General features: G+C 32.9%; 3 protein-coding genes and 1 long non-coding RNA gene across 8 annotated transcripts; 2 read left to right on the top strand and 2 right to left on the bottom strand.

Moving 5' to 3' along the window:
* Positions 1–500: 500 nt before the first annotated feature.
* On the bottom strand, positions 501–9,446 carry LOC103485709 (LEAF RUST 10 DISEASE-RESISTANCE LOCUS RECEPTOR-LIKE PROTEIN KINASE-like 1.4). Of its 4 annotated transcripts, none has more exons than XM_051081995.1 (5): positions 8,747–8,930; positions 8,331–8,606; positions 2,975–3,022; positions 2,235–2,588; positions 501–1,671 (listed from the first exon to the last, which is right to left on the bottom strand). In XM_051081995.1, exons 1-5 carry the CDS (start codon positions 8,787–8,789, stop codon positions 737–739), a joined length of 1,656 nt encoding a protein of 551 aa, XP_050937952.1. In that variant the 5' UTR covers positions 8,790–8,930; the 3' UTR covers positions 501–736. The 4 variants fall into 4 exon arrangements, with proteins under 4 accessions (XP_050937952.1, XP_050937953.1, XP_008441628.2 ...); XM_051081996.1 differs by lacking the exon at positions 8,747–8,930 and adding an exon at positions 5,357–5,988 and having other exon boundaries at positions 8,331–8,477; XM_008443406.3 differs by having other exon boundaries at positions 5,357–9,446.
* Positions 4,149–6,932, top strand: LOC103485444 (uncharacterized). Of its 2 annotated transcripts, none has more exons than XR_001762143.2 (3): positions 4,149–4,373; positions 4,457–4,652; positions 5,114–6,932. It is a non-coding gene; the product is annotated as an uncharacterized LOC103485444 (long non-coding RNA). The 2 variants fall into 2 exon arrangements; XR_536843.3 differs by having other exon boundaries at positions 4,156–4,373; positions 4,457–4,606; positions 5,114–6,237.
* A 2,806-nt stretch (positions 9,447–12,252) lies between the features above and the next one.
* Positions 12,253–13,316, top strand: LOC103485443 (uncharacterized). The gene has a single exon (XM_008443039.3). The coding sequence runs from the start codon at positions 12,538–12,540 to the stop codon at positions 13,024–13,026; it is 489 nt and encodes a 162-aa protein (XP_008441261.2). The 5' UTR covers positions 12,253–12,537; the 3' UTR covers positions 13,027–13,316.
* A 7,227-nt stretch (positions 13,317–20,543) lies between these two features.
* Positions 20,544–25,753, bottom strand: LOC103485442 (chloroplastic group IIA intron splicing facilitator CRS1, chloroplastic). Its single transcript, XM_008443038.3, has 9 exons — positions 24,853–25,753; positions 24,027–24,552; positions 23,294–23,424; positions 22,385–22,735; positions 22,077–22,233; positions 21,482–21,774; positions 21,308–21,367; positions 20,972–21,077; positions 20,544–20,880 (listed from the first exon to the last, which is right to left on the bottom strand). Exons 1-8 carry the CDS (start codon positions 25,603–25,605, stop codon positions 21,051–21,053), a joined length of 2,298 nt encoding a protein of 765 aa, XP_008441260.2. The 5' UTR covers positions 25,606–25,753; the 3' UTR covers positions 20,544–20,880; positions 20,972–21,050.
* Between the last annotated feature and the right edge of the window lie 1,875 nt (positions 25,754–27,628).

Below are 27,628 nucleotides of genomic sequence, written 5' to 3'. Positions count from 1 at the left end.
CTTCAAGGAGAACGGGACAGCATAGGTCGTAGATTAATGTCTTTGGCTAGGTTTCACGGAGAACAGTGCGGCGGAAGTTTCTGTTGGGGTTTACAGAGAATAGGGTGGCAGAGGATGTGGGTGGGTGCTGCAGACGAATGAAGATATGCAGTAATCAGAGGATGACGTCGGCGAGTTTTACGGTAGAGGGAGCTGCGACGGCAGCTACTGAACGATATATCTAGGTTATGGCTTTGATACCATGTTATTTTCTGATATATTTCTTGATTATTCATTACAACATACATTTACAATTTATACACAAGAATAAGATCAAACAAGGAAATGATATTGGTGTTAAATACAGTACAATTTTCTCCATAATTGTTGCTCCATAATCTTCTCCATAATTGTTGCTTATAGAATCCTTAATTTCGTTAATAAACATAATGAAGATTTTCTTTAAAGCTTAGAGACTTATAATGAAGCTTTTCTTTAAAGCTTAGAGACTCACAGACATGTTTAGTGTTTAGAGATTAAATAGGTTGGAATATTAAATGTGTAGATTTGTTGACAAACATAATTACATCACAATCAAATCTTATTCCAAATGAAGGCAATGCGTATACAAAAGAAGGCAAATTACAGTTTTTACTATAAACAAACTACTCAATACTCATACACATAACACGTCATACACAATATGCTATCAAAATATGAGACCTATGAAGACACAAAAAGAAGCATAGATCTCAATTCACAAGGAATCTGTGGTGGTTGAGCTGCCAACCCAGTTGTTAGCTATGACAGAATTTGGCGAAAATGAGGGTGGTGCTTTCTTTATGAGCTCAATATCATCTCCAATGACTCTTACATCGACAACTTTAGCCATCTCGGAACTGGATTTGTCATTCTCAATCTTTCTTAGTACCTTCACGACTTCATCCATTGTAGGCCTCAAGTCCCTTTCCTGTTGAAGACAGAGAAAAGCCAACTCTGCAACTGATGTTGTTGCACTCCTCACTTCATGATTCTCATTGAAACCGAGCTTTGGATCGACCAATTCATCCAATGCTCCACTTCGTATTTTACTGACTGCCATATTGCTTAAGTTGATATCATGTCGATTCCTATCTGTGTCGACTGCTCTTAACGAAGATATAAGCTCAATCAAAACAACTCCAAAACTATATACATCGCTCTTAGTTGTGAGTTGATAACATTGGTAGTACTCAGGATCAACATAGCCTGGTGTGCCTTGTGGGGCAGTGGACACATGAGTTACATCGGTAGGGAACAACCTTGAAAGGCCAAAATCAGCCACTTTGACAGTGAAGTTGTTGTCAAGGAGAATGTTAGTGGTTTTGACATCGCGATGGATGATTTCTGAATGGTGGAGGTACATGAGTGCATTCGCTGTTTCGATGGCGATCCGCAACCGAATTGGCCAACTGAGCAAACCCAATTTCACCCGTGATCCGTGGAGATGGTCGGCTACGGTTCCATTGGGAATGTATTCATAGACAAGGAGAAGGCCTTGGCTATATCTGGACGTGCAGCCATAGAGTTTGACAAGGTTATCGTGTTGTAAATGAGCAAGGATGTTCACCTCATTCATGAACTGTTCCACTCGTTTGCAGTTATGTTCATATAGACGCTTCACAGCAACTTCACGCCCATCAACAAGCTTCCCTAATTACGCAAAGCACATTCAATCAAAATTTTTGAAGATAGGAAAATATAAATGCATGTAGAGTTTGTTCGAACCTTTTTCCCATGTTCAATTTTCCTTCGACGTGACAAAATGTTCAAAATATGCAAGTTTTTATACTTTTAAGTGATGTCTATTTGGTTATTTTATTATTTTAAAAGGTTTTGAATATTTGATTTTGTGACTAATTGGTCTCTTATACCTACTGTTAACTTGATCAGACCTAGACTCAAGAATGAAAGTTAAAAAGTTTATTAGAACATTTTTAAAAGTCAAAGACCAGATTCACATACACACAACTTGAAATTCAAGTTCGGGATGTACAAGAAGCTTTTTAAAGTTCAACTACTTAATAGGCATACTCCTAAAAGTAAAAAGTAAGTTAAGAGACAAAATTAAACCACATTAGGTGTTCAAGTTTTCTGAACAAAGATATGAATAAGAATTAACATGTTATCCAATATTACAAGGGAAATGTAACCTATCACTTGCAATATCTTTAACAAATAACAACATCATAACAAAGATGATAAAAGTTTCATACCATAGTAAACAGTGCCAAATCCTCCATCGCCAAGCTCTCGAGAACGGTCAAAATTATTGGTAGCTGTTTCGAGTTCAGCATAATTGAATACTCGAATGCCATGGTTGGTGGTGGTAGGTGTTTCAATATCGGATTTGGAAGAGGGATAAGAAGGAATGCTCTGACTTTGAAAGGAGTTCAAAAGAGGAGCAGGAGGCAAATCTTTGTTTGAAATAGGATCAGAAACATGAGGAGAAGGCCCAGCTTCTTTGCTTACAGATCCACTTGGATATTGCTTCTTCTTTTTCCGAAAACAAAGAAAGATGCAGCATCCTATAATTATTGCAACCAAACATGCTCCTCCAATTGAAACACCTAACCATATAAAACAAATAAACAATAATGTTTTCCATAAAAAAAACTGCAAATCTCTGTTTTCTTGCCTTTTAATCGTTGAACTTTCGTATTAATTTCATTTTTAGCTCTTCCAACTCTAAAATAATTATATTTTAGCATCTCAAGTTTCCAATATATATGACTCCTAATGTTATCACAGTAGACATTTAGTTAACAGATAAATGAATAAAAGATGTATCTATATATCTATTTTCTTTTAAATATATTATTCGGAAAATTAACAATGAACTTTATCAGGTCTAAAGTAATTGTTTTACGTTAAGTCATATAGACTATAAGGTTATAGGTTAAGGGATCAAAGTATGAGATATAAACATATATAAATATATTCTTTTTTAACTTACCAATTATAAGGGGTTTCACTTTTTCCTTTTTGGACTTCTTTGAGTCGTCTGCAAATTTTTACATGATCAAGGACACATCAGTTCGAACTCAAATCTAAAAAGAATTAACACATAAGAAAAGATAATACGTTAGAGGGTTGGGAAACGGAAACAGGAATTTTTCTCTTTTTCTAATTTTTTAATATAATTAATTAAGCATAGTTTGACGTTAAGACAGTATATATTTATTCTTGATGTGTTCAGAAAGCCAATAATAACCTACTTACTATTATCAAAGTAATTAATATTCAATATATTCAAGCTTAGGCATAATGCATCCATAAGTGAATTTTTGGTAAGTTTTTTTTTTTCTCGGAAAAGAAGGGATTGTGATGGGAAGAATTGTTGTAAAAAGAATGGCTATGGGATTAAGTAAAATCACAACAAAATTTGATTGAGAATAATAACAACCCAGATGAAGAAAGGAGAAATTATAGGTTGATAACAAAATATCTTATATAGTGTCTAAAAGATTATAAAAAAAAAAAAAAAAGGAAACCTTTTTGTCTTTAGAATTTGGTTCAGTTTCCTTTGGTCCATATCTTGCAAAAATTCGAACTTTTAGTTCTTAAAACTTAAAGATTTTCTTTTATTAAAAAAAAGTATGTTTTTAATCTTCAAATATTGAATTTCAATTTAGTAAATAGATTTTAAAATGCCTTTTTGAGGTTTTAGTTTTGTTTGAAAAAGTTTATAAACTTTTGAGTTTAACATTTTTTTAACTTTTAACTTTTTTTTTTTTTTTGCCAAATACTCACTTTTTAGTCCTTTATATTAATATCTATTTATTAATTAAAAATAATTATGAAATAAAAAATTTTAATTTAATTTATTGACAATGAAAGATCGTAAAACTTAATAGTCATTTACAGTACTAATAGAATAAAAGTGATAATTTAGCTTTAAAAAACGGAAATTAAATGCGTAAATCTCAAAATCTCATGGAAACACAACTCAAAGAACTAAAACTAAAAGTTGATGAATCTAATACAAAAAATACTTTTAAACCTTAGATTTTCCTAAAAATAAGAAAAAGAATCTTAGAACTTTTGTAGTCAATAGCCAGAAGGCCCACACACAAAGTTGAAAAGTTAGTCCTCAAACAGGTAATTCAACCTGAACCTAACATATAAAACCTAATTCTCTCCTACAAAAGAAAAGAAAAGCAAAAAAGAAAAAAAGAAAAAAAATCTAAAAATTAAAATCTAAATCTGTTCAGAATCGAACAGAAGCCCACGAGGAACACAAGAGAAACATGGGGTGAGCGACTCAAGCGAAAATGGGAACAGATCTCAGTATCCAAGTTTCGGTTTTAAGTCGGGACGCGGCGTCGTTTAGCAAATCAGGATGATGGGATAAGGTAAAACACTCTCGAAACAAAGTGATGTAATTTCAATTTACTTTCTTTTACGAATATTGAGTTTGAAGAATATTATATTGTAGAAACTGGAAAGAACAACATGGCATTTGTTGATTTGAGTTCAGTGGGTTTGGTGGTGGCTTGGTGGAATTCAAAGTCCGCACCTACTTCCTACTAGTGGAGCTTCAGGGTTGGCTCTTGGCTATCTACGACTGACTTCTCCTTTAGATTTGGTGGGAAAAAAGCCCTTCAAATATTGAAAATAAAGAAGAATTTAAGGTTTCTTTGATAATAAAAAATTTTCGTTTATGATTGTTTACTGTAATTCTTGATTAAAATTCTAAAAACAAAAACAAGATTTTGTAAATTTTATTTTTAATTTTGGTTCTCTCAAAACTGGATAACAAATCAAAGATAGATGGGTATGGTGTTTATAAGCTTAGTTTTCAAATACATAAAACAAAAGTAATACTACCCATTTGATAACCATTTGGTTTTTGAAATTATGCTTGTTTTCTCATCATTTTTTTACATTAGTATTCATCTTTTTAAAGAAGCATTTGAAATAATAGCCAAATAATAGAAAATCCTTGTTGGCTTAAATTTTCAAAACCACTCTTGAAAATAACAAAATGAAGAAAGTGTTTCTAAACTTTAAAACTAAAAACCAAATGGAGCTTAAATGGTTATCTCAAACCAGCGCTCTGACAGTTTTGTTCTTTATTCATAACAAAACTCAGGATTTTGTTCAAGGGAAAACAGTAATCAACGATCATAGGAGAATTACTGGGAAGTGGAGGAAACCCCGGAAGCTCTTTTGGGAGAAATGAATTGAACATCTAGTAGGGTAAAGAGAAAGTTTGAGCCTGATCGAATCAACTTAGCTTCTGAATGAACCATTCTATATGAAGAACAATCTATGTTTTCCAAAGAAAAACACTGAAAAGGATTGTGGGTTAGAGTGGGAATTCGATGGTACATACCTGAAGGTGTTGATCCACAAGTGGTTTTAAAGGCTCCATCCAAACAATAGCAAGTGAATTCACCCAAACTTGGTTTCGAACCACACTGGCCACCCGAGTCTTGACACTGGTAACACAAGCTATTGTCTATCCTCCAATGCAACTCAAATCCAGTTTCGAGAGCTTTTATTAGATTATCCTCACTTGGATTGCTCTCTAGAGTTTGCATCTCTGATTGAGAGATTGCAACATCAACACCATGGTTACATCTCACGTTGTTTAAGCTATCACTATTGGTATCCTGTGTTACGATGAGGTTAACATAATCTGTACTGTTTATATTGCAACTAAACCTTCCAGGAAGCTTAGCCGGCAAGGATGAACAGTCATACAGTAGCTTTAGAGGTTGAGTGTTTGAGCTGTAGTAGAAGATGTTCGAGTCAAACGTGCTGTCTTTCAAGTACCGTGGACAAGTATTGTTCTCTATTCTAGCTACCGTCAGAGCCTGTGTGTTGGTGTCAATCTCGAGAACTCGGTAGGCGATGGACTCGATCTCGATTTCTACACCATCTTCACAGGTCAACTTAAAACTTGGATGGCCGCAGTAATCAGGCCGATTCGGACCCCAAAAAGGATAACCGAGATTTGAATATCTGAAGCAGTTCAATGATGAGTTGCAGTTCAAATATTTCTCCTCCTCATCATCATCACATAAAATAATCAGTGGTTGGATTAGAACTGTTGCTATGAATGTCAAAACTAGAAGCAAGGCTTTGGAGGGACTGGGAGGCATCTTTTTTTTACAGGGGTATGTAAATTTAGAGCTATGAAATAGAGAAGAATGGATAAAATGGTTTACTCTCTCATCAGAAATGATGATTTCATTGAAGGACTTTAACGAACTGGGATGTGAAGTTTCGTCAAAGAGAAGCTTCCGTAAGTGATACTCTACCAATGCCAGTCAATCAACGTTTAGCTCAACTAACTGGGTCTAAATACAAATATCCACATCTATTTGTCACAGCACATCTATCTCTTTCTCTATCTAGGCAGGGGGGCTCAAACGAAGAAAAAAGTCTTCCTGCCTATTAGTCGTCCTTGATCAAAAAAATTATCTAAACAAGTTGATGAAATTTTAAAGTCCATCTTACTTTAATCTCCCAAACTTCTGAAGTGGAAAGATTATAGATATAAGTTAAAATGTAAATTTGTTCCCCCTGCAACAACTAGAAATTCCATTTCGCTTTCAACTCTACAACCCATCCAAGTGAACGCTTCAAATGGTGGCCCAACCTCATTGATCACTTACTTAAACCCTGTATTTGTATGTAGACTGTAGTGCAATTATTGCTACAGAATAGGGGTAATGGATACCAACCATATGGCAAATGAGTTTTTGAATTTTCTATCAGTCCGCCGTGGCAGGGAAAAAAAGACATTCTTGGAGATTTTCTACTAAATAATTTTGACAGAGACTAGACGATCCTGATCGGCCATCAAAGACGTTGGGTGACAAAATTATTGAATATATATACATATACACACATATATATGAATTCCATTTGATTGCAATATTATTTGCTTTATATTACTTAAATATTGGGACTATTTACTCACAATCCTTTTTTGTTTTTTCCCCTTTTCTCCTTCAGTAAAATAAGTGAGATATGAAAATTTGAACTTGGGAGAACATGTGTCAATTATTGTTGAACTAGTAGTTTTAGCCTTTTCTAAAAAAAATTTAAATTGTGGGCCAACTACATAAACATAAACATAAACTGGTTTTTGACTATTAGTTCCTAAATATTTGGATGGTGGTAGAAGATTCTAACAGATCCTTCAGTATTTGAAAAGAATGTGTACACACAGCTACGCTCTATACCACCAAGACTTTGAATAATAACTTTCAGTTTCGTAATGCAAATACGGTTATTGACTTCAACTAAGATTTTATAATCATTTTTTTTTGTCAATAACGAGGTCTAAAGTGAATATTCTGAGGTTTCACTACAGAAGTTTTTCTATATATGCCTAATATAGTTAGATGAGGACCGACCGTCAACCTAAAAGAACTTCTGTTGATTAAGTTCAGTGACTGATACTCTCATAGTGATGGCTTCATCTTCTGAATGAAACTTAATTTAATGTTTATGATTAAAATGTTATTTTTAAAACTCGGGATAAGTTTTTGTTTTTTATTTATATTATAATCGTTGACAGCTTTTTGTGATTTTCATGTTTTCCGCTAAAAAGTGACTAGGAAAAAGCACTAATGGAAAGCTAGGTGGAACCATCATCATAACTCAGGAGACATGGCCAACTATTCTTATAAATGAAGCTTAATCAGTGTCTATATATGTTAACTTCCAACAAATATGGTGTCTCCTGGCGTACTTTGAGGTATGTAGTCGAGATTTTTATATAAATACATATGCTGTTAAGATTTTTATAGTTCTTGAGTGTGATCATTACCAAGAGAAATTGTTGCTAAGAAGCGTGGGATCCTCTGTGAAAAGCTAGTCAGAATGACCATCATGTCTGACTGTCTAAGGAAGATATTAGAAAAAAACCTCATTCTTTTGTAGGAGAATCTAGGGGCTTGTTGGAACTATTTTCGAACTTTTAAGAAGCTTTTGGGATGCTATATTAGTTATTGTAGTTTGTGTGCTATAATAGTAGATAAGTTTTAATAGCATATGTTTGTGTTGGAGACTATTTGAGTCTTGGTAGGAAATAAAAACACAGTAACAGAAAAACGAAGATGGGTATGGAATAGTAAAGAATTGTAACATGTAACAAAGATGAATTTGAAAGAGTAATCCTATGTAGGTTATAACATTTAGAAACAACAACTATTATAGTTACAGCCCCAAATTGGAGGGAGCTAACTAATTAATGAGTATTACCCAGAAGGAAACCTATCAGAACAGAAGTTATATTGCATAACTTTTAAAGGGAAAACAAGGACAGTTGAGGACAAAGTTTGTGTACATACCGGAGGGCAGTGCTGTCTTTGGCTCATCAGCATAATTTGGCGATTGGGTAAAAGATGAGGAAGCGCAGAATTTAATCCTATCAAATGAAGATTGACAACAGCATCTTGTTTGACTCAACTGGAAGTCATAAACATAAACACTACCAGGATTGCAGTTGTTACATACTCGACTGTCTACCACCGCCCGGCCTGACTTAAACTCTTCTATGATATGCTGCGCTACCAATCGGAAATCATCACCAACTTGTTTAAGCAACCATCGTGAAATTGGCACTACTGCACTTAACCAACAATAACGTTCATTAGAATTAGGCCCAGTTAAGTTCTCAAATGGCGTGTACCTATATTTAATTCCTGAACAAGTAGGTTTTTTGTCTAGAAGCCCGCAGTCATAAGATACAGGAATAATCGCATACATGGAACTTGACGAAATATTTTTTTCTGGCGAGCAAAATCCATCTGAAAACCCGATTTCGGCAATTATAAGAATTTGATCGCTTATACCAAGACCCAGGAGTTCGAAACTTGCTCCCGCAATTTTTATGGTCGAACGGATTCCATCGCATTTGATCCTCATTGACAGATAAGCACCACAAAATTCTGTTCCATTATATCTCCAGAGAGGGAATCCCTTGTCAAGAAGACCGTCGCATTTGAACGAATCTTGGCAGTTTAAGAACCATTCATCATATAAAGAGGAGAAAGCAGGGGAGGAGAGGAGGAGAATAATGAAGAGGAATGAAGGGAAAAAGTGGGGAAAAAGAGAAAACAGAAACGATCTAGGATTGATGTCCATTGAAGAGGGTTGATTAAGGATGAAGTGAATTTTTGGAAATTAGAGATGAAAACATGATATAGGAATGAGTTTAGAAACAAAAATTGAAGGAATGTGATGTAGAAATGGAAGCCGGAAGTTGGTAGACGCGCAGTTGACTTCATACTTTTGGTCATCCTTCTTGAGATCATTTCGTACTCTTTCCTCTTTTTCTGCAACACATGAAACTTGACTCTCCACTTCTCTCCCCCATTTCATACTTTTTATCCAAAGTTTGTTTGGGATGTCTACTCTCTATCTTAGTAGAAGTAAAAAGAAATCGTAAAAGAAAGGGAAGCCTAAGCCTAACAACACACTCCAAAGTTTCAATTAAAGAAAAAGGGAGAAAGAAAAACTTCTTTTAAGTAAAGACAAAAAGGAAATACTTTAGCAAAAAAAAAAAAAAAAAAAAAAAAAAAATTCTATCAAACTTTATTTGTTAATCGATTGGGACAGTGAATTGAGTTGTTTGGTTTTTGGCCCATGATTTACTCCATCATAGTTTGTAGTCTTAAAGTCATGACCACGAACATTTTGTTTTCTTTCTTTCAATTAATATGTTGATCCAATCTTTCTATTTTCTTTACATTTTAGAGTATGAACTTTGGACTAAGAGAGCTAAATTATTACAAACTAGAGCTGATAAATATGTTTCTTTGACAACACCATTGACCCATTCTTTCTTTTGAATTGAATTTGTTGGATTTGATTTCTACATTACACAAAAAGAATGTAAAATTACAATTCCCTTCATTGGTTCATTCCAATGAAATTTTGTGTCTATTGGATTGAAACTTTGTTACTTTAAAAGATATTATAAATTATAATTGTGACGTTAACATTAAAATATCCTAAAATTAATTTTAAAAGGCTATGTCATCTTTCATTAACCCACTAATGCAAAAATTGAACTAATTTTAAATATTCAAAGATTAAGCCGATTTTTAAAATATAAAGGCCAAAGAAATTAATTATTAAAATATCCATACTTCTTTATTCATTTTTCAAGTCTATTACTATTACTATTACTATTATTATTATTACTATTACTATTACTATTATTATTATTATTATTATTATTAAATTTAGATTTAATAAGCACATAAATTTCAATTTGCACATAAAAAAACTTAGGATAAACAAGTCCATAAATTTCAATTTACATTAAAATAAAAAAGATTTAATAACTTATGACAAACCTTAATTCCATAAATTTATTTAGAAACAAATTTGAGATTAGCTACTAAACACAATAAAAACACAAATGTTTTAAAAGCGTAAAAGAAATTTGATTTTACATAATTATCTTTGGTTTATTTATTATTCTTTTAAAAAATATTCACATACTTTCAAAAGGTATATTATTATACTCAGTTTTTCTTCAATATTTCAAAATTATCGGTATAATATAAATCATCCTTTAAAAATTCAAATATAATTCAAGAAATTGGTTTATAATGACCTAAAGTACTGTGGTGTCCTAAATTTTCGTTTTTGGTCATAAATATTGAAGAAATTTAAACTTTAGTTTAAAACGTTATGTATATGTATATATACTTTTTTTATATATATACTTTTTTTTTATATGAAGCATAAATATTTCATGTAAAATATTAAATATTGATACTCCTAAATTCTTGTAAAATCTGATACTCAATTTGATAGATCTAGATTCTTTTTTTTTTTTTTTTTTATTTTATAAATATCAAACACTTAGTTCCGTTCCATAAACATGAAGTGGATGTACTCAAGGTCTTACCTTGAGTAGCTCATCTAATTTTTTCCAACTCAAGGCTAGGCAAAAATACAAAAAGCCTACTACGCTAAGCCCAAAACTAAAATGTAAAAAAAAGAAAAAAAAAAAGAAAAAAAAGAAAAAAAGAAAGAAAGAAAAAGAAATCAAACCTTAAAATGATCTAATCTTCATCTTCACGTCCGAGTCTCACAGAGTCACAAAAACTAACACAAAAAGAAGTTTCATTATACCACTATTCTTAACCTCTTAATTTGTATTTTTCAAGTGGATTACATTACATTTTGAATTTTTCACATATATCCTATTTCTTTTCAAGGGAACAAAATGTATCATCAAGGTATCCATATCTAGTTTATGTTTTTTTTTTCTTTTTTAAAATTAACACATACGCGTCCTATCATATCCGTATTATGTATTTGCATATATACCTATGCTTTATAGTTTTTTTTTTTTATTGGATAGGGGTTTGCAGCAATTGGTCGGAGTCGGTTTTCTGACAACCGTATCGCTGAACATACTATGGTCGGTTTAGTACATGTCTAAATCAACCTCAACCTTAAAGGAGTATAAATCTACGTTGGTCGGTTGATTTAGGATGGATTAAGCTTTCGATTTTTTTTTTGTAATATTGTCTATTTAGATTTTCTCAAATTAACATCAATCAAACGCCTTCTATTCAATTAATTTTTATTACCTTACTATCAGATGGTAGGGATGTAAGAATAACCCGACAGATTAGAATAACTCAATTCATATTATAAGGGTTGGGTTGGGTTGGGTTAAAAAATATTGTTTTTTTCTTTTTATTTATTTATTTTATTTTATTATTCAATCAATAAAAGTAAATTTAGGTCATATAACTTCATTTCGTTAATACTACTTCATGTCACGCCTCACATCTCTCTGCATTACTTTTTTCCTCTTGTCTCAGCTTCTCATCTCACGCCATCGTCGGTGTTACCCTCTCTTTCTTGTCTCTACTCTTCATCTCACAGCTCTCCTTTTCAGTATTCATTGTCGTTGACTTTTCATTTCACCATCTATGATCGTCTCTCCTTCACATTCTCAATGTTAGTGATTATTTATTTTGAGTTTTTTCTTTTCTTTACTTACAAATTCACTTAAAAATTAAGTTGAAAATAGTATTGGAATTATTAAAAGTTACCCACTAAAAAATATTGAACCGAGCCTATTTAGAGGCTATTAGATAGGTAAAGGAGATGAGGTTTGGGAGTAGAAACGTAAATACAAAAATTGGAAGGATGTGAATGCAAGTTCCTAGGACCCGCCACGTGTAAACAATGGCTAACCCTACGGTATAACCCTCCAAAGAAGATAACAAATAACAAATATAAATATATTTTTATTCCCTGCTGCTCTCCTCTTCTCTCTCTCTCCAACTCCAAAGAGTAAAGAACCCCTAAAACTCAACAAAAAAAAAAAAAAAAAAAGGATCCAAAATTCACATCACACACTTCTTCTTACTTCTTCTTACTTCTTCTCACTTCTCACCCCTAATTCATTCAGATTCTTCAGATCTCTCTCTCTCTCATACACTCTCCTCAATTTCTTATTCCAATTTTCAGTTCTCTACACAACACAAATTAACCAACGAATCTCCCAAATCTCATTCTCCCATGGCTACTTTGCATAAATTCAAACTCTTAGCCTCTCAATGTGCCGTCGCTGGTAGCCCTACTCGAAGCCCCAACGCTAGTCCCCTCATTCATCTCCGTCGTCGCCGCCGTAAAACCCTAAGAATGCTCCTTAATCGCACCGATCGCCGCCGATTTCCTTTCCAAGATAACTCCGCCGATTCCCAAGATCTCGACGACGACGACGACGACGATAACCACAATTTGATTCCGGAGAAAAACGAGAAGGAGGTTCGAGCCAGACGAAAACTCAAGGATTTGTTCGTCTCGTCGCCGCCGCCGCTTGAGGATAGGCTCTCCGATAGGAGAATCGAAGAACAGGAGGGATTCGTAACGTCGGCCAACACTAACGCCGCTGGAATCGGTTCGCCATCTACCACTCGCCGCTCTCTTAGACCTGTATCGGCGACATTCCGGTACAGATTTCTCCGGCGAGCTTGGCGGCCGGTGCTCGTTGCCATTCCCGAGTAGAAGATGCTCCTCTCCGGTAAAATCTGTACGAAGAAATTCCATAATTTTTGCCTTAATTATTATTATTATTAATTTTTTTTTTAATAATTTTCATAACATTTTTTCCCTAATAAATTCCGACGAGTCGTCTAGCCGTGGGGAGGAGAAAGAAAGTGACCAATGTAAATACAAAAAAAAAAAAAAAAAAAAAAAAAATTATAAATTACTAATGTTAATTATTATTAAAACCAAAAAAAAAAAAAAAAAAGAGTTATTATTATTTATTATTACTAAAAAAAAGTAATTAAAAATTGGCGCCGTATTTTTTATAATGTGCGCCGTAGTTGCGAAAGGACGTAACTGCCACGCGACGTTGACAGGTGACCAATCCGTTAACGGAAAATGAATATTTTCAACGATTTTAAAACCAAAGAAAACGGTTATCGTTAAATCTTAATTGAATATGGTAATATGAATTAATGGAAAGGGTCTGTTTTGGGAGTGAGGGGAAAAATTGTAGTTTAGCGGTTTAACTAATTAATTAATTAATTAATGTGTGTAATTAAAATAATTATTGTTGGTATTTAATTAATGTTTCCACGTGTGATGGGGGAGGAGTATGAATGTGGAGGAGAGGTGCGTATATATATAAATTGATTTAATACTTAATGTTTTAAAAAAAAGGGTCACATGGGTCATTATGTGTGTGTACTTTAGAATAGCACGATTTTAGGAAATGTAAATCATGATGTGGAAGAATGTGGAGCACGAGATGAAAATAATTATTAAGCTTATAATTCCATTCCATTTCATCTTGTTTTCTTTTTTCTTTTTTTATCAAACCGTTTGAATTAATTGGGTTTAGCATCCTATTTTAAAATGCTTAACATTATTTTTGTTATGAAATATGTTTCTAATGTGTGGTTCAAAGTTAATTTGTAAAGAAAAATGTTTTTTTTTTCTTCTAAATACTTAAAATGTTATTTGAATTAAATTTTAAAATTAGTGCCATTTGAATTTTATTTATTTTTCAAAGTCACTTCAAAAACATAAAGAAAAAAAAAATTGTTTTGCAGCCTTTTAGTTATGGGATATAAAGAGATGTTTTTGTTTCCAAACATAATTATAATTATATATATGTGTGTGTGTATATTTTGATATAAGAAATACATAATGTTATGTTAAAAAGAAAAATATAGGAAAGAGAGAATAGAAGGGTGATGAAATGCAAATGGGTAGGACAGTGGGGTCCCTTGAGGTCTTTGTGAAAGAGACAAGATGAGGGAGTTTTGGCTTTTTGCTTTTTCTCCCTATATTTTGGTTATAATATATAAATTACCTTCAACTCTTTTTACTATAATAAATGACAAAAGGCCAATTTCGCATCACAAAATACGTATAAACTACGGTTGAATTATGCCTACTTTGATTGTCTCTTAAGAGTTTATTTGTTAAATAGAGATCTTAAGTTATAGAAAAAAAATCGAAGAACATGAACGACATAATTTACAAATAAAAAATATAACTGCATAGAATATATTTTATCATTGTTATCATTCATTTCAAAAAAATATATATACACACATGTATATCTATTATTAGGATCCTTTATGATATCATTAATGTAATGCTAGGGTTCAAGAGGGTATAATGAATGCAGTGAGATCGCATCTTAATGAACAAAATCTTGAAGGTACGAGAGTATAGTTTAGAAAGTTTTAAAAGACTAGTAGCTAATACTTCTAAAAATTTCAAGTTTGACCGTGTTTAGTTTAAAGCAAAATTATATCTTGGTTTGATTTAAAAAACATGTGAGCAGAGACAAATCGGCCTAAGAAAACCCATGTCAATTCTTCCACTTAGAGTATTTAACATAATTCAAAATTTATTAGTAATTTAATCTTGTATAATTGAACTTAATATTAAAAAAAAAAAATTTGTAAATCCCACGAGTCTAAAACAAATACTATTTAGGGACTCTTTGCCCCTAGGATTAGGGAGGAGTGAAGGGAGTTATTTTAGTTCACTTCATGTTTGACCCTACCATTATGATAATACTATTAGGAAAATACTAATCCTAATATTATAATAATACTTGTTCTCATTCTCCTTTTTCTCACGCCCCTTCTCTCAATAAGCTCCAAATATTTACTTAGTAAAAGTAAAAGATCAAGTCAAAGCGGAAATCTAAGTAGAAGTCACTACAAAAGGAAGTAATACCAACAAAAGTTGAGTAATAAGCTATGCTTTAATCGCAGACTATTATAATACTCAGACTGTTATAATCCTTGACTTACGTCATTTCTTGCGTAATCGTCTCTCATACGGTTTGAATTGATTTGATTTCTTCCCTCTTAATAACAACGTTGTTTTATGATCTCTTTTGGAATCTTATAATTTGCTCTCTTCATTCTCATTGTAATTCGTGTTGATGAATTATTTAGATTATGCATTTCATTCCCCACCAAGCATTATCTTATGAGAAGTTTTGAGGTAATTTAAAAATAAGAATATGCATCCCACTAAAAGATGCTTTTCTTCCTAAAGTTCTCAAATCTTTGTCCTCTTTTATCCTTTTTTTTTTCTCTTTTGTTACCAAAATATCCTATATATTATGCTATCCCATTTGACACCCCTTCCTACCTTTTTCATATTCCATCTTTTCATTTACAAATTAAGTTATGGATTCTTCTCAATTTAATTATAAATAAATTAGTTGAAAATAAAAATAGTGAACCTAAAAGTTAACATGCACCATCTTCTTTATTTTGTGTTATTGGAATTTTTCTTTAAATGGAAATCTTCTTTTTCCAAAAAGAAAAATGGGTACAACTCATCAATTATTGGAAATAATTTTTGGTTGGTTAAAGAAGTGTATTAATGAACGATACCCTAATTTGTTGAACTAAAAAGATTAACATTAATGAAATTAATTTAAGGCATTAAGTGTGAATGTGTTTGTATTAACCTTCTAAACGAATTCGTAGGAATTGAACAACAATATTTTATTATTATTATTTTGTGACGAATTAGAAATTGTTTCTAAAAACTACTTAGAGTTGATTTGGCAAAAATATTGTGAAGTGGTGTGGCACATCAAGATCAAGTTTGATATTTGTAGAATCACCTTTAGTGAAAAAAAAAAAAATACAATCAAATTAATCTTGTGATTATAACTTGTTTTTAAGATAATTATGTAACTAAGTATTTTGAAAAATAGCCAAATTTGTAAGAATATCTTCAAGTGGATGATGTAATAATTAGCAAACTTGTTTAGTATCACTAGAGATTGAATACTACGCAACCATTTAATTAAATAGTATTCCCTTTTCCAATTTTTTTTAAAAAGTTGTTTAGTATCAATTTTTAATCTTTTGTTAAAAAATTATTTAAGACTTGATTGATAATTGATTTAATTTGCCTTTTGTTTTATTTTATTTTTAACACGTGCTTATTTGCTTTTTTAATGCTATTTTAAATATAATTTTTTTTTTAAAAAAATCCTATTCATATTTTAAAAATAAATATTGAAGGTAGAATGTAAATTTTTAAAGTAAAAGGTGAAATTAATTGAAACCATTATTTACCTCGAGGGAGTTATGTTTAATTGAGGTTATTTAAAGTCTATTCATATACTATACTACAAGTTTCGACTCCTAATCTCTTAACTTTAGCTGAACATTTCAATAAAAATTGCTAAAAAGGTTTTTACTCAGTATAAAGCTATAAAACGAAAACTTTCTTATTTGGTAACCATTTTCTTAAATGGTTAGTTTCTTTTAAGTCTTGTAACGATTTAAATATTTTTTTAAATACAATGGCTGAATTCCTAACCAAAATCTAAAAACAAAAACAATTTTTTTAGAGCTATTTTTTTTTTCTAGTTTTAAAAATTTGGTTTATTCTTTTAAACCATTGAAATCAAATTATGAATAACAATCTAATTTTTTTAAAAAGGAAGATAAGATTAGGAAAAATCTAAAAAGAAAGGAAAATAATAAATAATAATAATAGGAACAAAGATTGGTCCACGTGGGGAAAAGGGCAAGTTGGGTAGAAAAAAGATAGAAAGAAAGACAATTTGTATGGAGAAAACTTTGGAAGGAAGCAGATGAAATATTCCTTCCCCCACACACAAAATGGGATAAATATAATTCTCACACCCCATTTATGCTTTTCTTACCACTAAAATGTAACACTGCCAGCTCAGCTCTTAATTAATTCTCACATTTTATTGCACATTTTTTATCATATGGAATGGAATTGGAACCAACATTTTTTCATTTGGGAACCTAGCCTAATATGTATGTATTAGGAATGTCATTATATATTAACGTTCTATTATCTATGATATTATTTGTTGGTGCTCAAATCTTACATGTGTTTGTTGTCGTTATAGGCTTGGTCTTCGACCCCTTTTTTTTTTTTTTTTTTGTCTAGTCTCACTTTATAAGCTAACTTGTAATCCTTCCATCATTGTAATTAAGGTTGTCTTCTCTACTTTGAATCCTAAGTTAGTATAGGAGATGTATAATTCAACTAAGCACACAAGAAGGAAAGTTAGAGCTCTAGCTCTCTTAGAGATTACTAATTCTTCCGCTTGGGTTGTAGAATGTGGTTATTGACAATGCTCTTCCTTTAACAATCATTTGTGATTACATGTTTGATGGCAAGTTTGTTTTCAACACTCGAGATTCCAGGGTACTAGACCAAGACGGTAGCTCAACTATTTCCCAATTAGTATATAACTACTAGCTTGACTAACCAATCCAAAGCTCAAAAATCTAACTCTTTTATTTCGAGATATGCATGCATTCCTACACCTCATCTTAGTTCCCTCCGAGACTTGGGTCCACCCATGAACTTTGAACCTTGACTTAAACAACTCTCAACATTATTCATTTGACGTAATATAATCAACTTTGTTTTACTTATAAATATTATACTAATTTCTAAGAGAGGGAGGGGTTAGAATAAATGGTCAAACGTTATTATAAAAGGTTTAATGAAATGAACACTTTGAGGGGGTTTATGATTTTTCACATATTATTGAACTATTATTATTGAAGCTTCTTAGCTTCAAGATGAATAGTGAAAGCAACAATATAGCCTGTCTTTACTGTTGTATTCTCCTTTGTTGATACAGTCACATTAGAAGCATCTTCTTTTTCTTTTGTTGGATAAGCTTTAGGGAATGCCTACATTTTGCTTGGCATCTTCTTCCTTTCAAGCTTTTCAAGATTAAAAATGAATTATTCCATTTTATTTTACCATTGCTCATGAGACAAAAAGAAAATGTATATCTTCTGATGAGATTGGCTTTCTTTCGAGATGGTTGGTTTTGTCATTTGAAGGTTCCTTTTTTTCTTGCAGTGATCATAGCATAAACATTTTGATTGTAGAGATGCAAAGAGACAATGAATATTTTAGTGTATCTGTGTTTAATAAATAGATCATGAGACTTTCATTCTCTATCTTTCATCTTTTTACCTCTTTTAGAAGTAGACCTCTCAGTTATAGATAAATCACCACAATATCACTTGTTATGTAGGTTAAGATTGCCTAAGAAATAAGAGTGAGTTCCTTAGATCCTTTCTCCCACATTTTAGTGAGAGAAAAAAAAGAATAGAAAACAAACAAACTTGCTTTTTCAGCTTTGGACAACTTTCAAAACCTTTTGTTTAAGTAAACCCAGATACTTTTCACACTTAGCTACTAGAGTAACTGCTCTTGAAATCTTCCTCAAGTTTTGTTGAGGCCAACTAAAGCAAAAAGGAAAATGATTACAGTCTAATCGCTTTAATAAGAATGACGGAGAGAATACTATCTAGAAAACTAAAACATTTTTCTAGATCAAAACATGATCTTAAAATGATGTCAAAACTACAAAAACATGAACAATTTTGTTCTCTTCATGATGAACATTAGAGAGGCAGAAATTGGCCCCATTAATGAAATATATTGATGACCTCCAACGAGCCAAATTCAACCTCTAAGATTGGACGACCCTCGTCATTCCTGCTCGATCGCTTTCAGACCCCTCCAAGATGGTCACAACTTTTCAAACAGCTGACTAATTCCTTCAAGTTAAGTGCATATAAATTTATGTTTTCAAGGGAAGCCGAAAGGTTTTGGTTTTACCCATTTATGTTTGCTAAGATCTTTGACTGATCTTGTCTTTGTCCTTGATGGGTTTATCCTTAATAACAAAACCAATCAGTGACTACATCAAGTCTAAGGTTACTGAACAGGAACTTGTCCTATCAAAGAAGGAATCATGAATTGTACTAGTTTACTTTTTGAGATCTGGGACCAGACTATGGAAGAGTAACTTTTTTCAACAAGCTATTAAGCTAAAGATGTATAGAAAACTCCCTCTAAAGATGACATTGAACTAGATGGACAATTTCATCATTCTAAACTTTCTATGAAAATCCTGGAAAGGGTATCAGACAGTTAAGAAAGACAAGAAGACTTCTCTCATTTTTTTTACTCTCTCAAATGGTCCTTTTGTGTTTGAGAAAGACTACCATCATTGTTTGGCTTGGTGTTTCCTTTCTCTACTATCTTTCGTATACTGTGTGAGCCAACGAAAGTCTTTATCTTGATGCAACAGTTACCATAGTTGCTTTTGTAGAGCAATAAGACATGGAATGGGACCATGTCATCACTTGTCTATTTTCTTAAAAAAGGATCTTTAAGCTCTAATACCAATTTGAAAAGAAACTGACATTGGAGAGAGTACTTGGAAGACAGTTCTTTTAGAAAAAAACTACTTGTATTTGTATTATTGATTAGCTTTAGTTATTTGGTTTGATACAAAGTCTAAGATACCAAAAACTTATGGTAAATTTTGCCAACACGTATGTAGTATCAATGATGGATTTACTATAGGCCTAGTGGGGGCTCGAGCCCCTCAACTATGTCTATAGTAAATTTACAGATACAAGTTCAATGGTAAATTTAGCTTCCAACCCCTCTACACCTAAATTCAAGTCCCTCTCTGTAGATTTAAATTTCTAGATGCACCATGGATGGTGATTACAAATAACCCTCCAAAAATATTCTTTAGAAATACAAATTCTCTCAAATTTTAAAGATTTCTTCTAACTATTCTAATACTAGAACGTTTCCTGGGAATGCTAGACCCAAATACCAATCATGCAAAACTAAGTTTACATGTCGACAACATAATGCAGGAAAAAGAATAGAACTTAGTCAGATGAATGAAGAAGCCCACGGCCTATGGATAATTTTCACCATTGTTTGAAGATGACAATACCATTCTCACAATTTAAAACAATTTGGATTAATTTTGAAAATCTCTGAAACTCAGAAACAGAAGAGTAAATCAAATCAATGAACTAGAACATATCCCCCAAGAAAAAGAAAAGAAAAAAGAAAAAAAGTCAAGTCAGGGAAGAGAGGGGGTGGATTTTCATTTTCCATAACAAGAAAGTACATGCTCTCATAAGTCATAACAAATGTTATGGAGACTCCCATGTAAGTAAAAAGAAAAAAGAACAAGAACCAACAAATAGTTCAAACATTTTTATAAGATTTAGAGGTCACTGATTTATGTACATGTTACATTAGATATAAAAGAATAACATAGTTGATCGATATACAAAATAATTAATTCTAATACTATTTATAAATGGAAGACAAAAAAAATTTCTTTCTTTTTCACTTACAGTATCCATTCCAGAATTGAAGTAGACATATCCACTTATGCTCCACAACATCTAAAGAATTTCTTCCTCTCCATCTTAGCTTCTTTGTTGTTTTCACAGTTTTAAAGCATCCATTATTGAATATGGGGCCTCTGCCTAACAAACTTTGTTCACATGGAGATCTGATACATTCTTCAAAGACCTAAGGTGCCAATAAAAGCAAATAAATATATAATAATAATAACCAGTAGATCGAGGAGGCGCAACTAGATATTTAAATCACTTTAGCATACCCAATTCGCCCACATTTCAAATGTAGAAGTGGAGAAGTGTGCTTTTATCGGCAAGCTTTGTACTCTAGTTCTGATTAATTTACTCCTCACTATCTCGCACATTCTCCTATGTTATGAAATTGGCAAATAAAGAAAACGAGAAAGCATAAGCAATAAAGATTGACACATAAACTTATGTGGTTCATTGACATAATGTTAGCTACGTCCGCGGGCAAAAGAGAACAATTTATTATCAAAGAGAAATATCATATAATACAAATAGCAATAATGTTAAAAGATTTATAAGTGACACCTCTAATTGAGACATTTCCAATATAAAGAGGACTGAATGCTCACCAGTTCGAGTTGTAATTCAGAAATTTGTTGCTGTCTCTGATTAGCAAAGAACTTCAGTGACTGTAATGAAAACATGAAAATTAGCAGAATCGAATCAAGCAGATTGACACAAAACTTACGCATTATATTAACAGAACAAAGAACAGAAGTTTAAAACAAAAAGGCTTCACTTACTCCAATTCTCTGCATCTCCAAGGACCTACTTAATGCTTTTCTTTTAGTCAAGAGATTCTTCGACACTGAATGTAGAGGTCGTTTATAGTTCTTTCCACGGAAAATAATTATGGCATAGCCTTCTTTTAGTTTGTCCACGGATACTAAAATCCCACCACTTTCTGCTTCAAGCAATTTTGCGGTATAATTAACCTGATTAAGAGCTCTCTGCATGGTAATCACCTTTACTACCTCTCTGTGTTTCCAGTGTTGATGCAAGCCTTCAATGACACCATCAAATACACCCCGCCTACCTGAAGTCACCAAAAAATCAAAACTAAAGAATAGAACATGGGAAAAAAAATGATGCTATACTATTTACCTTTTATTACATAGCTTGCTACAATTTAACCCTTCTATTGATTTTTTTTCAATTCCTAAGGTTAGTCTGAGTTATGTACATGAGTGCAAAACAATAGGAAATCTTATGTTTTCATCGAAATAAATTGGAGCAAATTTATATGTTTACAATGGAATTCTAAAGAAGCTCAGGTACTAGGCAATGCAACCTTACAAAAGTCCAACTTAATGGATGGGATGGGGTTCAAATTAATACCGAGTGTTAAGCAGCTATCCATCTTCAAACCCATCTTCCTAAAACATATTCTCTCCTCATTTGTAATAAGTTCCTGGTCTGCATCTGGCTCAACACGGCTCCATGATGCATTCAACTTCGTCAACTCCTTTGTTGACTTCTCTACCTTAAAGTTAAGCTGCAAAATCCCAATAAGATAAAAACATCAGCAGGTGGTGCACTAGTGCGTGATAACAGCTTAACAAGGACGGTCGATTCAGAAATTAACACGTAAAAGTTAACCTTACAATGTTAAGATCCAGATATTAGCACACAAAAGTTAACCTTACAATTTTAAGTCTTCGCTCTTGCATCCTTAGCTCCCTAATTATTTTCCCCTTTTCAGCTTCTGCTTGAAGTTTTGATTCTGTGCTTTCAGTTGACAAATCTTCATACTCCACTGTGACATCCTTAAAATCTGATAGAGTTCCAGCCTTCCCTCTCTCTTCCATGTTCCCAGTGTCAAAACAGAAAAATTCACTGGCTTTCAGCCGTGAATTTTCCTCGTGAAGTTGCCATCTTTGGAGCTCTAATTCTCTTTGAATTATTGAATCAGCAACTCCAACAGGTAGGAAGTCGTTGCCTCGATAAAGGATAATGAGAAATTTATTGCGCAACAGCAATGTTCCTCCTGTGAGTTTCTGAACCAGTAATAGTTATTTAATGGAACTAACACATCACCCTAGCTTGCACGACACACTAAATTGTAGCAGGGGACACAAAACACCATAAGCATAGTTTAGGACAATAACCAGATGTGTCCAGTCCGTACAAAGATTAAGTCAAAACATCCATTCTTCAGATACATATGTGCTCTACCATCAACTGTATTTGTTGAGTGGATCCTAAAGCAAGAATATCTGTAAGTTTTTAGAGATGCCTGCATTAGAGTGTTTTGCTTAGCTCTCTCGTTTATTGGGAGGGGTTACCTCCTTGTTTCCTGCTTTAAATTTTCTTTGCCTTTCATGAAAATGTTATTATCTATCAAAAGAGGGATTGACAATAAAATATCATTCGCAACTTTCACGCAATTTGGATGTTCATAGACATAAGATACAGACAATGATTTGTCACTTTAGTCACATTGACGTTTCTTGGACAATGTCTTTAATATATACTAGAAAACTTTCAATTATTCCAGGTTCAAGGTCTCATAGCTTATACAGTTGTATAACAAATATTATTTCTAGAAAACTTGCCTTAAGTTCGAATGCCATCTGCTCATTGTTTGTATTTGGGACCCCCCACTTCAAAGCAATCTTAGCTATCATACTTTTCTCCCACAACTTTAAGATGGCCGCGGCCAACCCTTGAAGTCCTCTGTTTCTCCCTTCAAATATTTGGAAATTAAAAAATTAGTGGAACATACAAATACATGCAGAAGAAGATTAAATACAAAATAAACTAGCTGGTTAATATTTAATCCAGCCATAACATAGCAGAGTTTGTATGTAGCTAGCTAAGAACATGCACACACAACATCATAAGCAGAGCACAAAATATTGTTTATCCACAAATGAAAATGCATGTTGATTGGGAGTAAATTTTAAACCATGGAACCTACAGAATAGTTTATGAAGGAGAATAGAGAAGAAGTATCAGATTTGGCTCAGCTCATAGATCATCAATCGCCCTTTTAAAATTATATCAAGACATTTCTACACTGTTAGATTAGAAGTTGTACTAGACCAAATACTTAAGGGAAAAAAAAAACAAACAGGTTAAGGTGAACATGTTATTGTGTTGCTTGCTTGAGACCTTCACTTAAACTGCTTCAGTTTTGACGTGACTTCCCATAAAATGTAAGCAAATAAAAACAGATATTCAAAAACTCCTACCCTTATTTTACCTTCATCCTATCTCTGACTAACATTTCAACTGAAGAGCTCAAGAAAAGTTTTACTGAATGAAGAAAAACAACAAAATTAATACCGAGGACAAAATGAGTAGGTAAGGAATGTGCAAGCTTCCTCAGATGTTGTAGTCCAGCATCTGTAAGATTTTGTTTAGTATAGGGTGGACAACGCCTAAATGGAGGCATATATCCAGGAACCACCTCTGGAAGCATGTCAGCATCAACCGGCAGAGGTTTGTGCATCCACCAGTCAATAAAGCGAGGTCCCAAATCATCTAATAGCCTGTCAGTTTCCCTCTCATAGAGTGATCCACTCAATGGTTGGAGATTTCCATGACGCATCAAGAAAAAGCTAGAAGCTTCTTCCCATTCACCATCGTCGTCATTTCGACTTTGGTCTAAACCACTTTCATAATGTCCGCTGAGTGAAGAATGAGTGTCTGTTTCCACCTTTACTGGATTCTGTTGCAGCACCTGTGTTTTGGAACAAGAGCTATCTACTTGCATTTTCGTACTAGGTTTCAAATTCAGTGGATAATTGCAACCCCGGTAAACAACAAGAGCATTCTTCTTACTCCAGACTACCATTCCTCCAGTTTTCATCTGTACAAGAGAAAAAATTAAAAAAGACAAACCATAGCCATAAAAAGACATCCTACGATAATATGTTTAACTATCAATCTGAAAGTCCAAAAATGAGTGACAACATAAAGCAGTAATTTTCCAAAGAAAGTTAGCAACATTAGAGCATATCAACTTATTTGTGTTGTTTTTAACAAAACACTTCTCAATGGTATATTGCAAAGGGATTCATACTTGCAATACGAATTACAAAATACAAAGGACTTCAAACAACAAAATGCTTGAAATACAAAAGAGAAAGTTAAACAAAACCAACCTTACCTCAACAATTTCTCGTGCTCTATCCATGTTGCGGCTCAATGGCACATCGAATTTCAGCATAGCAAGCTCATTTCTCTCCCATTTGAGTTGTATGTTATTCACAACATCTTGAGTAACTCCAACTTTATTGACCTTCACCCATTTCTCCATTTTTGAAGCCTTGGCCTTCAACCTTTCAAGCAACAGTCTATCAAGATTCAACTCCGCTGAAGTCATTGTTTTCTTCTTCATCCTCCGGAAAACAATCCCATCATCATCCTTCTCCCATGGCATTCTCCGGCGAGTTCCAGACTCCTCAAAACCCTCCAAATCAAAATCCCCAAATTCAACCTCCTCCAAATTCATTCGGGTTTCTCCCAAATCCCCATTTCTCCGAAGCTTTCCAATGCTTTTAGCAATTCGTCGCATCGCGTATTTCCCAGTTTTTTCAATTCCTCTATCACCTAAAGCCCTAGAACATTTATCGCCCCCATTCCGATCGGACCCATTTCTTCTTTTGGGGTTTGCGGGATCCACGCCTTCTTCTTGTTGGGTTTGAAGGTGGAGAGGAGCCTTCATCCATGGCGCTGTACGGAGGTTAAGGGCAGCATTGGAGATGGAAGGCGGCTCGGATAGAACAGAGGATTGTGATGGTGTAGAAGTGGCGGAAATGGGGTGGTGGGTGGAGAGGTGTAAGAGAGAAGAGTGTGATCGAAAGGATGGGGGAATGAGAATCGTTGGAAGAGGTGAGGAGAAGGAAGTTGTGGGAAGCATAGTTAGTTGAGGTGAATCAATGGCGTAGTTTTTCCATAACAGAGTAGGATGGAGTAATCAGTTAATGGTGTGTCAGTGTGCTCCCTTTTATTTTGGAGGAGAAGATGCGGCTCTGATCTCTTGTCTATCATCCTATATCAGATTGTTTCTGACGTTCAAAGTTGCAAAATTCAAATGCAGTTTATATATATATATATATATATATTTATTTATTATACTGTTGATAGAGGTTTGAGATTTAAATTTGTGACTCTCCTATTTGTATTTGTTTTTGGCTTGATCTATTCAAGAATTTTGTAACTAACCTTAAACCACTCTCAATAATAGTATTTTTTTTTTATCTTAAGAAGAATTAATAGATCAAACTAAATATACCTCAACTTTACCTAGAAACAATTTCTTGAAAAATATATATTTTAAAAAGGAAAAATTATATTAATATTGCTATTTGAAAGCTATTTCTATTAATATTTGTTTTACTCCTCCTTTTAGTCGAGTGTTATATTTTTCTTTTTTACATTTCAATTGAACAAGTATTTAATAATTGTCCATCACATTTTTGTTGTTGGTTCTCTAGTTGCTCGGATACCGATGCAAGTGCTTCGTAGTACGTTATGCTCTCTATGATTACGCTCATATCCATCAATCATATCCATACATATATGAAGACGTTAGATCAATCCCTAAATTATAATATCTTTGTCTAAATTTAGCAAAGTTAAGTTAATTTTATTTATTTATAAATTATTTTGCTTTTTTTTTCCCAAACAATTTTTACTTTTTTTTATTAGATTCTATGTTTTAACATCTATATCTAAATCTTAAGTTTAATTTTGAGATTTTATAATGTATAACCATTTTGGTATAAAATATTAAGTATATGTCAATTTATCAAACAATTTGCAAATATAGCAAAATTTTTATTTTTTTTTAAATATATTCCAATATTGCCCTTGTTTTAAAAAGGATATTGGCTCGACTTTCTCCTCTTCCATTTTCACCATCATTCCCTTCTCCACGATTTTCTCCCTTCTTTACCACAGTTTCTGTGATTTTCTCCATGTTAAGAACACCTTCCTCCGCCTCCAACAACCCCTTCTTCCGCCTCCAACAACACCTTCTTCCGCCTCCAACCACACCTTCTTTCGCCTCCAACCACACCTTCTTCCGCCTCCAACCAGTCGTCATCTTATTGTCTATGATTTTCTCATACTTTCGTTAAATCATCTGGTATGTAATCAGATATTTTTTTTAAATATTTTAGATTTGATCTTTCTTTTTAGTTGTTTCCTCTTATTTTAGTTTTTCTGTTTGAATCTTTGTAATCTTTGATTTTAGTTGTTTCCTCTAATTTTAATAATTTTTCGGTTTGAATCTTTGTAGAATATTTTTTTTTGTCGATTCATGTTTTTAGGTTAAAAGAATTACATGTTCCTTTTATTATTATTCTTAAACATCGATGATATGACTTCATCTTCTTGTAGAATTACATGTCTATCATTTTCTATTAATGATAGTGATAGACTTGTATCCTAGTGTATCACTGATAGAAGTCTATCACTAATGCACTATGATACAAGTCTATCACTGATAGACACTTTGTCTTCTAGCACTAATACACTATTTTTTTTTTAATTCTGCAGTAATTTGGAATTATGATTAAGCTTCCAATAGTAGTGTTTCATAGTGGACAGTGGGATGATACAAATAGTTACTTGAATTACAAGACTACAGGTGTATTGGTTGATGAGATGATGTGTTTTGAAAATTTAGTGAGTTTGATATTAAGAGAAGTTCGATTTGATGCATCTCCTTCTTCAATACAATTGTCAATCTTATTGGATCATGGTATCATTGATATTCAAACTGTGGTTCAAATTCAGGAAGATAAAGATGTTACTTGGCTTCTAAGTTTAGTTAAAGGGCAAATTATAAGACATCCATTAGTTGCCCATGCTATTGCTCATGTCTCTAATATGGATTTAGAATGGTCTAGTGTTGTTGACAGTGGGATGGATAATTT

Source organism: Cucumis melo, chromosome 3, assembly GCF_025177605.1.
Source record: "Cucumis melo cultivar AY chromosome 3, USDA_Cmelo_AY_1.0, whole genome shotgun sequence".
Taxonomy (NCBI): Eukaryota; Viridiplantae; Streptophyta; class Magnoliopsida; order Cucurbitales; family Cucurbitaceae; genus Cucumis; species Cucumis melo.
This window is presented reverse-complemented; position numbering and strand designations above follow the sequence as displayed.